This window comes from Bos grunniens, chromosome 3, assembly GCF_055505025.1.
Source record: "Bos grunniens cultivar Pamir isolate PY7600 chromosome 3, Bosgru_T2T1.0, whole genome shotgun sequence".
NCBI classification, from domain to species: domain Eukaryota; kingdom Metazoa; phylum Chordata; class Mammalia; order Artiodactyla; family Bovidae; genus Bos; species Bos grunniens.
In genome coordinates this window covers 112,111,509-112,123,685 of record NC_141167.1, presented here as the reverse complement: position 1 = coordinate 112,123,685, position 12,177 = coordinate 112,111,509, and the positions used below count along the sequence as shown (strand labels likewise).

The following is a 12,177-nucleotide window of genomic DNA, read 5'->3' as shown; positions in this document are numbered from 1 at the left end:
TACCCACACAGCCATTACCCACACAGCTAATGGCTCTGCTGTGTGGGTCCTAGTCTTTCCAGATCTGATGAGAAGCTAAGACAAAGCCTGATCAAAGGTTTGACCCTTTATTATCTCCCCATCCTTTCATCAGAGCAGGACCAGCTTTTCACCAGCCCATGGTTTCCCAAGGCTGTTACATCAAGAGAATTGGAATGGGAGGCTTATATCTCATTAACTTATTTCCTCTAAAGACCCAGGCAGAGGAGACAGTGGATCTAAGTTTGAATGGCTCAACTACTTTATCATATATAATAGTACAACAACCTAGGTTCAACCAAAACGGGACCTTTGGCAAGAACTTGGGTGGAGGTAGTCTTTCTGGGAGACCATCCAGGAAGCCAATATGAAAGAATGAGGAGCATGAGATGGAGAAGGGAGAAAAGCCCATAAAAGTTGTGTTCATGGTTGGTTATTGCTGTGGGCTGAAAAACCCTGAAGAAGAAGCCTCAGGATTATCCCTGGGCAGGGAATAAAGAAAGGGCAGGGAGGAAGGGCAGAGAGGCTGGGGCATTTATCCATCAACTCAGTGTTCCACTGACTCCAGGGGTTACCTCTGGGGTCTGTGCACTCCCCTGCACTTCTTGGCTGCATTGCACCTGGGCTGATGCAATTCCACTGCTGCAGAGAAAACCCTGAAACAGAAAAGCAAAGGTACTAACTTCAGGGTGGAGGTCACAGTCCTGGAACTGTCCACCGCTGTGCTGCAGAAACCAGCTGGGTCAAAGACTGCGGTAAGGGGATCCTCTGTGTTAGCTGGAACTCTCCCTGCGATGGTTCACTGAGGTGTCCCTGGGACAGGAATGGAGAGATGAAAGGCAACGTGGGGGACCTCCCTCTGTGAAATTTACAACCAGAATGAAGGAGAACCTGAGTCATCACTCTCGGAATCTCCCTCATCTATGGAGAGAGGGAGCTCAGAAAGAGGTTTCCTTTTTTTCTATTTTATTATTATTATTGGCTGCACCACATGGCTGGTGGGATCTTAGATCCCCAACCAGGGATGGAACCTCTGCCCTCTGCATTGGAAGTGCAGAGTCCTAATTACTGGACTGCCGGGGAGTGCCAGAAAGAGATTTCTTTGAAAGAACTTTTCATTGTCATTCCCCGTCTCATGGGCTTCTCAGCAGTAAAGAATCCACCTGCCAGTTTAGGAGCTGCAGGAGACACGGGTTTGATCCCTGGGTGGGAAATATTCTCTGGTGGAGGAAATGGCAACTCACTCCAGTGTTCTTGCTGGGATAATCCCATGGACAGAGGAACCTGGTGGCTTACTGTCCATGGGTTGCAAAGAATCAGACACAACTGAGTGGCTGAGCACACACACATCCCACCTTATCCCCCAAAGGATAAACGATGTTATGTCTGACCAGCAGCCAAAGGAGGGGTCTTCAGGGAAAGGACACTGTGAGCTTTGACATGCTTGCCTGCAGGTGAGAGTCCAAGGGGACCGGAGTGTCAGTCAGGCTTTGGAGAATTAAAACCAACTGTGGAGTAAGATGGGACTCCCATGAGGCAGCCAGGAAGGTGGTGCTATGCTATAGATCTCAGAATCTGTCAAAGCTAGGAATGTTTTGGTGGGCAACTGAGGACCACCTGTGAGACACAGCCTGCTGCTTGGTTGGCCTGAGTGCCATACAATAGGGACAGTTGAAGGGGCGACGGGTGGAGATGAGATGTACAACCAGATGTCCAGGGGCTGAGGAAAGACTTTCAAAGGATGATTCAGAATAGAGACGCATCCTTCCTGGGTCAAGAATAGAGAGAAGGAACCAGCAGAAACATGTAAAAACCCACAAAACTGATCCTCAATGGAGTCCTTCTTAACCATCTGCCAGACTCACAGAGCGCAAAGACACTCAGCTGGGTGAGAACGATTCCACCCTCTCCCCTCCCTGCCCACCCTCCTGGAGATGGGGAACATGAATTGGGGTGGGGGCAAGTTGAAGAAAGCAGAGGGAGAGTGAAGCTGAGCAGAGAGCAGGGCTTCTCCCACTCTCCTGTGTAAGCTTTTAGCCTGAAACAGACATAAGCCAGGGCAAGGGGGAGACTGCTCAATTCTATGTAAGTTTAGAATTTTGTATATTACATGGGAAAGAAGTTCTCATTTCTGAACTGAGAGCAGAAAACCAAAGCCGAGGTTCTCATCTGTCACAGGGGAAGATCACCCCACTGAGTAAGATTGAAGAGGCAGTGAGAGATGGAAATGGAGCTGCATTTGGGTCGCAATCCATGAGCCAGAATGAAAAATCAGACTTCCGGGGCACTTGAAAATCATACTTGGAGAAGGGCTTTCTCCACACTGAACTTGGAGGGCTTAGTGAGGGTGGGCTGGGGGCGGGAGGAAGTGATGGAAATTATTTCTCTCTGCTCAATAAGTATAATGTACCATTTATGGAGACAGGTGTTTAATCAATCTGCCCATAATCACCTTTTGTCTGATCAGCATATTCACTGCAGTGGCCCTGAAGGTGCCCCTGAATCTCTTTTGAAGAGAGAACTTGTCTTCAGCTTCAAGGGGTGCAGTCAGCTGGCAGCCGCCAGCTGCAGCACGTGCAGGACCCACGAGAGACCCATGCACTTCCTGGGCAGCCCCAGCCAATGGCTGTGCATGGTGAGGATGCGGGAGCTCCACGCCAGGGCTCGCTGCTGAGTTAGTGAGACTGTCTGCTCAGCATCACGGTCCCAGGCTCTCCTTGCTCATTTCTGCTCCCTTCCACTTTTATCTTTTATGTTCCCCTCACCCTCCCTCGCCCACACAGATTAAACCTCTTTTACTCCTAACTCCATCATCTGCTTCTCAGAGAACCTAACTCATGCTCATCTTTTCAACTGAATTTTTTTTCTTCTTTGCTTTAATACTACTTTTATTTTATTTTTTCCCCTTTTTATTTATTTATTATTATTATTTTACTTTACAATATTGTATTGGTTTTGCCATACATCAACATACATCTGCCACGGGTGTACACGTGTTCCCCATCCTGAACCCCCCTCCCCCCTCCTTCCCCATACCATCCCTCTGGGTCATCCCAGTGCACCAGCCCCAAGCTTCCTGTATCCTGCATCGAACCTATTTTTAAATGAGATTATGTTAAAAAAGTTTTCATACTCAGACTGAGACCTGATCTACATTTTCAAAAAACCCCAACCCCCAAGATTTGATAATTATATAAATTGAACTTTAAGAACTGTCTACTTCATTCTTGTCTTCCCTTAGCATATCTTACTCATCCTTGAGGTCTTAGCTTAAATATCATTTCTCCTCGAAAGCTTTTCCCCAACCCTCCTGACTTCAGCTTTGGTAAATCCCTCTGTCACAGGTCCCCCCAGTTTCCCTTTGGTAAGACTCATCAAACTTGCGGTTACTTGGCTGTGGTCAGTTGTTGGCCTCTGCTATCCATAAAGCCATGATCTAAAATTCTTGGTCACTGCTAATCACCCAGCACTTAGGACAGTGCCTGGGCCAAGGAAGCTACTCAATAAATACCTAACTGAGTGTCAAATCTGATCATCTAAGGTATGGGATATTGGCACATATCTGCCTCTAATTGTGCCCTTCATCTTAAGGGCATCACTCTTGCTCCTGATTACAGCAAGACTCATAGAATTGAGTACTAGAAGAAACTTAAAGATTATCCCATCTGAGCACCCATGGGTATCAGACATGCTGTAGAACATTCAACAATCCAAGATTGTCCAATCTTAGTTTGAATACGAAGGACAGAAAGTACTTTCAAAGGCTACCCATTGTGTCCTGGACAGCTCTGATTGTCAGATTTCCTAGAGCTTAGTTCATTTCATATTCTCACAGAATGATTTAATATTTTTTGATAATATTGACAACATAGATAGGCTTTCTGGTCTAAACTGAGTGTTAGTCACTCAGTCGTGTTTGACCCTTTGCAACCCCATGGAACTTGGGGTTGGGGGAAGAAGTCAAAATTTCTCTTCCTATGAATAGTCTCTCAAATGGGAACCTAGCTAACTTGAAGTAGAAAAACTTCCTTCATTCATACATGCCAAAAATATCAGTTGGGTGCTAAATGTGTCTAGCATGGGAACCAGCATCAGTAGGACATAGAGAGATGTCCCAAAATATGGAGTCTGCCTGGGGAGATAAAGATGTTTATAAGATCAAAAGATCACAGCAACATAGGAACTGCCAAGGGAGATCTGAGGCAGAGTATCCTGAGAGCCAAATCACAGGGTGGATAGAAAGTGTTTGAAGAGCTTGGGGGAGGTGGTAGTCTGGGAAGCCTGGGAATACAGGGGGCAGGGATCTAGGAAGGGTTCATTTAGGAAGTGAGATTTCAGTTGTGTACTATGGACAGGAACCATGAGGCAGTGGGTAAACCACCTTGCCAGTCAGGCTGGAGAGATGTCTTCCCAAGATGGACAGGGAGGGGCTTGGTGAGATGGGGAAGTTAGAGGACAGCTAGCTGGGGGAACCACTTCCCTCTCCCCAGGACTGTGAGTCTGCCTCCAGCAGCATCTTGTCAGCCTGTCTTCCTTAGAGCCTCCAGGGCTGACCAGGCCACACTCCCAGGACACAGGCTACTGGCATGGGAGCACTTCTGTGGCTGCTCCTCCTCGTGCTGTCCCAGGAAGGTGAGACAGACTGCCAGCTTCAGAACAGGAGTGTCTCATTTCCTCTCTGTGCTCCTGTTCTGCTGGGCATTGGGTTAGCAAGTCGCTGCCTTTGGGACTGAGTCCTTCAGCTTCTCTGGAGTACAGAGGACTAGGGTGTGACTTTAGTGCAGTAAAAAGAGATAAGGATACCTGTGGATACAGAAGGGGAGCGACCCCAAGGACAGCAAATGGAGAAGAGAGAACTTGGAGGGTGAGGTACAGATGGAAACCAAACCGTGGTAGATGCTCGAGTCAGGTGCAGCGAAGAGCTAGAGCCAGAAGAGGCAGTTGGAGGATGAGATTGATTGTGAGTCACAGAAACTACTCAGGTGAGACTGAGACCACGCCCCACCGCCAGTCTCAGCAGCCCAGAGACACCACTTGCGTTGTTTCCATCTTTCTGAAGTTTTATTTATTTATTTACTTACTTGGCTGTATGGGGTCTTAGTTGCAGCACATGGGATCTTCATTGCGAGTCATGCAGATCTTTTGTCGAGGTGCACGAATTATCTCTCGTTGTGGCGTATGGGCTCCGTAGTTGTGGTGCTCAGGCTTAGTTGTTCCCCAGCATGTGGGATCTCAGTTCCCTGACCAGGGATTGAACCTGCATCCCCCGCATTGCAAGGCAGATCCTTAACCGCTGGACCACCAAGGAGGTCCTAATCTTTTCTTTCTTTATCTGCAGCTGAAGGGTACTCTGGAGATGGTGTGGATCCTGAGGAAGTGGTTGGGATCCTTCACGAGTCCATCAGCCTGCCCCTGGAAATGCCATTTGATGAGGAGGTTGAGAACATCATCTGGTCCTCCCACAAAAGGCTTGCCACTGTGGTGCCAGAGAAAGAGGGACATCCGGCTACCATCATGGTGACCGACCCTCGCTATGACGGCCGAGTAAGCTTCCTGGAGCCCACCTACTCCCTCCACATCCAAAATCTGAGCTGGGAGGACTCAGGATCTTACCAAGCTCAAGTCAACCTGAGAACGTCCCAGGTCTCCACCATGCAGCAGTACAATCTACGCGTCTATCGTGAGTTTATTGGGAACCATAGCGCTGCCTTTTCTGACTCTCCTGAGATTCCTACACAAAGGCCCAAGGGTCTTAGGACTCGGGGTTTCGGCTTGAGGGCCTGGGACTGGAAAGCATTCTGTCTCCAGTGTGTCTGACCTCACCTGCAGGCAAAGTGACCTGGAGTAGCAAGACCCTGGGCTCTGAGCAGTGTCTGTGGATTGTTGTGAAAGGAGTCAGGGGCTTTGTGCACAGACCTCTTAGGGAGCCTTTCTGTTCCTATGAGATTTTGCGTCCTGGGCATGAATGCCACCTCCATATATATATATATGTTTTTATTGGCTGTACTGGGTCTTCACGGCGGTGAGCAGGGGCTTCTCCTGTTGCAGAACAGGGGCTCTAAAACACGGGCTCAGGAGCTGTGGTGCACTGGCTTAGTTGCCACGTGTCATGTGGGATCTTACTTCCCCAATCAGGGATCAAACTCAAGTCCCCGGCACTGGAAGGTGGATTCTTAACCGCTGGACCACCAGGGAAGTCCTGCCACCTCCATTCCTAAGCCTTTTATCCTCGTCTTTGATTTGAGGGCTACTAATCAGGGTCTCCTGTCTACCTGAACCCAAATTCCCTCTTAATGCTTGTGACATTGACTGATATTCTACCTTGAATCGTGCATACACTAATTAAATTATAAGTGCCCTCAGGAGGGTGATAATATTTTCTAGGATCAAAGAGGCAGGAGAGTTTGAAGGAAAGTGGGGTGCAAAGGTAAGAGAGAGAAGGCAAGGCGTAAAGCAGAGGTAGAAGATGCCAACAGCAGCTCCGTCATCTTGGCAGCTGCCCTGGGAACCACAGGTTGGATGGTGGCTGGGTGCTGTTAGTTTGGCTCCTTCCTCGTTTAGGTGAAGCAGGTCTCAGTGGGCAGCATCAGTACCCCAGTGTCGAAGAATTTAGGAAAACAGAGCCAGTCCCTGATTACTTAGAGGGCCTTTGTGTTTCTCCTTCATCTAGAACGCCTGTCACAGCCTCACATGACAGTGAAGTTTGAGATCCCTGGGGAAGAAGGTGCCTGTAATATATCCCTGATATGCTCTGTAGAGAATGCGGGCCTGGACGTGACCTACACCTGGATATCCTGGGAAGATGGCGCTGACACAGCCCATGAAGGCGCCATCCTCAGAGCATTCTGGAGGCCTGGGGACAAGGCTGTCTCTTACACCTGCAGGGCCAGCAACCCTGTCAGCAACATTACTTCCCGTCCCATCCAAGCTGGGTCCTTCTGTGCAGGTACCAGGGTCCCAGAGACAGTCCCCGAGTCACTGCAGGGTCTCAGGGTGACCACACCCTTCTCCTCAGGAGAGAACATGGAGTCTAGAACCTAACCCCTCCCGTACAGACTTGACCCCTGGATTGGGGAGGGGCTTCCCTTTTCCTTCCTTTGGAAGCTGGGAAGGTCCCTTCTAGTCCCTTCTAGGTTGAGATTACTCCCCAGATCACAACCTCCGAGATTCTGTGAAAAGAATATACATCCCTGAGATACTTGCCAAGGAATCAGCTGACAGTGAACCTGAGACCTCCTCGGTGGAATTTGGGGTGGGTGTCTTCCCCTAAATCCAGACCTTCCCTCTGGTAAGCCCCTCTCTCCTTGCCTTCTCTGCCCCAGATCCTGGCTACCCTTTGGAGAAGGCCTCCACTTCCTTCTGTCTTTTGGCCAAGGGACTGCTCATCCTCTTGCTTTTTGGAACTCTGGCCGTGGGCTTCTGGTTCATCCGAGTCCAGACAAGAGGCAAAGTGCTGAGAATGAAGAAACTCAAGAGAGACAGAATGAGACTGAGAAGGAAGGGGCGGCCTGGCCCCAGCCTGAGCTGATGGCCCCTGGGGGCCCCTGTCCTGAGCATTGCTTCTTCTCAGCCCCAGCGGAAACTTCCTCCTCCCCAGGCTCATCTATTCCCAGGGGATCAAAGGGTGGGCATCTCAAGGGCCATGCTCCCAGAGGGAAGATTGTCTGGCAATAAAGTCAAACCGGGTGACTCCACTCTGGAGGAGCTGTGTAGTCTTTCACTGGGTAACTCTGGCAAAACCTGCTTTCTTGCCTTTCCTTCCCTTCTAGGTGACCCCCTCCATGCCGCCTGCTTTCCACAACTGCCTTTGGAGAAGAAAGTGAGTCTAAAAGACCTCCTCACAATGCGGTGTTGGTACGTTATTATTCACGCCTAACCCATTCCCCACCAACACACATAACATTTACACTTCAATAAGAAGAGTGAGAGATTCCTTTTAATCTAAATGAAGCTGTGACTCCTGAATGGGAAATTTCAGGCACCAAGAACTCTGCATGAATGTGGTATTATTCCTACTATTCCTACCAATTCTTCTGCTTTCATACCCTCCTTACACCCTGGCCAATGAGTTCACTAAGCGACTCACCCACCCGATGTTAATCTACCGACTGTCCTGCACAGGGAGCTATGAAGCACCCCAGTGCAATCCTACTCTGGGTCTCAGTTGAGCCTGGTGACCTTTCCATCATCTCCCTGATGCCAGTTGCTCTGGGCCTCTGGTGCCTGCCCCATAGAGATGGCAACTCAGTTGGATTAATAGCGTAGGTCTGGATACTTCCCTGGTGATCCAGTGGCTAAGACTCCATGTTCCCAGTGCAGGCACCCAGGTTGGATCCCTGGTCAGGGAACTTAGATCCCATGTGCTGCAACTAAGAGTTTGCAAGCTGCAACTAGAGAGTTGGCATCCTTCAATGAAGATCAAAGATCTCGTGTGCGGCAGCTAAGACCTGGTGCAACCAAATAATTCAATAAAGTAAAAATAAATATTTTTAAAAAACAGCAGAGGTTGAGACTCTTGACCCCTGTTTGTATTTGGGATTAGAGTCCTGTCTATCCCTTACCCATAGATTTCCATGTCTCACACCTTCTCTCTGGACTGTTGTCCTGGGCTGCTGCCCCCTACACATATATTACCCTCCCCTCCTCCTGTTCTCCTGGCAAAGACCTTTAATTTTATGTTCTTGCTCTTTCCCAAGCCCAGTGATCAATATGAATTCCTCACCCTCTGCTTAAGTCTTGGTCATCCTCCCCAAATCAGATCTTGTGAATGCTACTTAATGTAGCTGCCGTGGCAGGGTGCAGAGTTGGGGGTGAAATGGGGAGGGGACTGAAAGCCACTCATGCCACAGGACGTGCTGAGGGAGTGAGTGACCTGGAGGAGGGTGGTGTGGGATACTGTAGTGTCACGGTCTTCGTAGACCGGGACCTGGGGACTGGAGTCAACAAGAAGAAGGATGCAGGATCCCAAGTCTCGAGTGAAACAAGGGTCCTTTGCAGAAATGCATGCTTATATATCTTCAGTAAAATGATTACTCAGCCATTAAAAAGAATGAAATTCCACCAATTGCAAAAAATGAATAGTCCTAAAAGGGCACTGAAGAGTCACTGAAGGGAGTCACTGAAGGGAGTCACTGAAGGGAGTCACTGAAGGGGATCCAAGCAGGTGCTCTTTCCCATGATCTCAGTCCTGAGAACTGCGTGCAGCTCTGCTCGTTCCTGTTTCCCAGGAACTGATAAGGAATAGAGAGTCCTTGAGAAACGGCACACAAAGGAAGAAAACAACATATTGGATCCCTTAAAGTTGAGCGTCCCCTGACACTGTATGGAGAGCCCTGGGTGGGATCCCAGGAGATCTGGGCTGTGCTCTGCCACTGGCCTCTGGCTTGGGACACGTGGTCCAGCAGATGTCCACAGAGGCGCCGTCCCTTTCGACTAGAAACACACCCTTTGAAGACAGCAGGCACAGGTACAGCTGACTGGTGCTCCAAGGCTAAGGGAACGCCTTGGCTCCGACAGGGGCGGGATGGGCTGGTAACCCCAGCGAATTTTAGAGGAGGGACTGAGGGGTAAAGACAGGGCTGTGTGGCAGAAGCCACGCCAGACACCTCTCTGCATTTCTCTTTCCCCTCTTAGTGAGGAGAAGGATACTGACCTCCAAAGTGTGTCCCAAGAAAAAGAACACTGAGACTGTGGAGGGGCAGATGGACTCACTTGGGACTGTAGGGACCAAGGATGTCTTTGGGGAAACAAGACACAGGGGACTTCCCTGGTGGTTTGATGGCTAAGGCTCCATGCTCCCAAGGCAGGGGGCCTGGGCTCCATCCCTGGTCGGGGAAGTAGATCCTACATGCCTCAACAGTGCACATGGACCAGGCACTGGGACGCCCCAAGAGGAAGCCTCCAGCAAGGGGCATGGAGGAAACCAAGAGCCAGGGCTTCCAGGGACGGAAGGAAGCAGAGCCAGGAGGCAAGCGGGGGCTTCCTGTCTCGATTATTGGGCGGGAGATGGAGCCCTGTAGGGCTTGGGGAGGAGGTGGTGAGGTTGGGAAAAGAAAAAGAAAAAAGGGAAGTTTAGTTTCTAAGTCCACTCCCCAAAGAGTTCCTAAGACTAGCAAAGGATCCACTCTATTCCCTGAGGGTCTGACTCATTGTCCCGCTGGAAGGCAGTCCCTGGCCCGAGGCTGGTTCTCTGTGCCTCCCTTTGGGCTGAGTAGTTCCACCTCCAAAAAGGCATGAAGATCTAGGACCAAACCTGCAGCTCCCAACTCCTCTAATTTCTTTAATAGCTTTCTGGAAACTGAGTGGAAAAGGCCACTGGCCATCTTGCATACATGGGGGCAGGTCTTTTCTTGTGAATTTCAGAGTCTGGCACAGGAGATCAATAAGGGAAGGAATGGTCTCTGTACAGTCAGCTGATGGCCCTCCCTAAAATACAAGGGAGCACCTCTCACACCCAGTCTGAACGGAGAAAGGCTGAGGTCTCCAACCAGCCCAGAGCACCTGGATGCGGAACATTCAGACTTTGAAGAAGGTGGAATACAAGCTCAGAAAGACTCGGGCCTCTTCCTCTACAGAAAACCGGGATAATAATCAGCTGGTAACACTTTGCTTTTTGCAAAGTTTGCTCTGTTGAATGGAGAAGGCAATGGCACCCCACTCCAGTACTCTTGCCTGGAAAATCCCATGGACGGAGGAGCCTGGGCTGCAGTCCATGGGGTGTCGAAGAGTCAGACACGACTGAGCGACTTCACTTTCACTTTTCACTTTCATGCATTGGAGAAGGAAATGGCAACCCACTCCAGTGTTCTTGCCTGGAGAATCCCAGGGACGGGGGAGCCTGATGGGCTGCCGTCTATGGGGTCGCACAGAGTCGGACACGACTGAAGCGACTTAGCAGCAGCAGCAGCAGCTCTGTTGAAACAGGTGAAAAGCAAACTGAGGGGAGGAGGATAACACTTAAGCGCCGAAGTGTCAGGCACTGGGCTTGCACTGGAGAGGCGGAAAAGATACTCTCTGCCCTTGGAACTCTTTGTGGGGTGTGTTAGATGTAATTACAGTGAGGTGTGACAAGGGCTTCGGGTGAAGGTGAGGATGTGGTGAGAGTTCAGTGATGATGTCCTGGAGGGAAGAGGTAACAGAACTTTGACCTCTGACTACCAGTGAGTTCCCAGGGAAGGGAGAAAAAGGACTTTGTAGCCAGACAGAAGATAAGAAGAAAGCCATTGATAAGTGAACAAGCACCATGAATTCAAGGGACTATGAGGCCATGCGCTGCGCCCTGTGATGAATGGGTAGTCTGGAGAGGCAGGCAGGTCTTCTCTGATAGGCTAAGGGCTGAGGTGGGGGTGGCGGGGATTTAAGGATGAAACAAGACCAGCTCTACACCCTCATGGAGCTTTGGTCTCACTGGCTTAGAAAACAGGCATGCCAACAGCCACGAAACAATCAATGATGAATGGTAACTCTTTTCTGATCGGGTGACAGGACCAGTGCTCGTAGCAATCAGCAAAGTCTCTGGAATTGACAACATTGTCTAGTCTTCCTGTCAACAAATTGAAAATATGTGGGCTGGTTTAAGCTTTGGCAGGATGATGCTAGGTAGAATCCTAGCAGATTGAACAAATTTTTCCAGAAAATAATATTTATGGATAGGATTTTTTTTTTTTTTTTTTTTTTACCAATTTTCACTTCCAGCATGGTGAGGGAGCAAGTTAGGGTCAGGTTCCTTTTCTTACCAGAAAGCTGACAAGATGCACCTGAATCAGAGCAAAATGATGATAATAATAAAATACAAAATTAGCATCTCCCCCCCTCAAAAGAGAAAAGACTGTATCTTAAACTTAAAAAAATAGAAAACCATTTCAAATCCCAATTTTACAAAAAGTTATTTTAATGTCCAAACGAAATTAACTTATCCTCAAGAAAATACTGGAGACAGTGGAATTGAAACCTTTGAACCAGAGATGGAGCCCATTCTCACACAGGGGAAGGAGATCTTTTGTATTGGTTGGTGAGGGCCCAAGATATAACAACCGTCACACTCTTCCGCCACCTTCCCCAGGCATTCTGCTTGGCCTTGCTTTCCTCTTGTGTTCACTAACACGTTTTCATTGGAGTCTTAGCACTGTTAGGTCAGTTTGTCACATTGTAACATTTGAA

General features: G+C 49.1%; 1 protein-coding gene across 2 annotated transcripts in view; it reads left to right on the top strand.

Annotated features, from left to right (window-relative positions):
* SLAMF9 (SLAM family member 9) overlaps window positions 1-7,712 on the top strand; it is a 28,987-nt gene extending 21,275 nt beyond the window's left edge. Inside the window, exons 1-4 of one of the 2 annotated variants that reach the window (XM_086394543.1) lie at window positions 4,494-4,650; window positions 5,357-5,698; window positions 6,689-6,964; window positions 7,341-7,712. In XM_086394543.1, the coding sequence (XP_086250669.1) occupies window positions 4,605-4,650; window positions 5,357-5,698; window positions 6,689-6,964; window positions 7,341-7,546 (870 nt within the window). In that variant the 5' untranslated portion in view covers window positions 4,494-4,604 and the 3' untranslated portion in view covers window positions 7,547-7,712. Of the gene's footprint in view, window positions 1-4,493; window positions 4,651-5,356; window positions 5,699-6,688; window positions 6,965-7,340 lie in introns of those variants that run through there. The other variant, XM_086394544.1, reaches the window with a different exon arrangement.
* The last annotated feature ends 4,465 nt before the right edge of the window (window positions 7,713-12,177 follow it).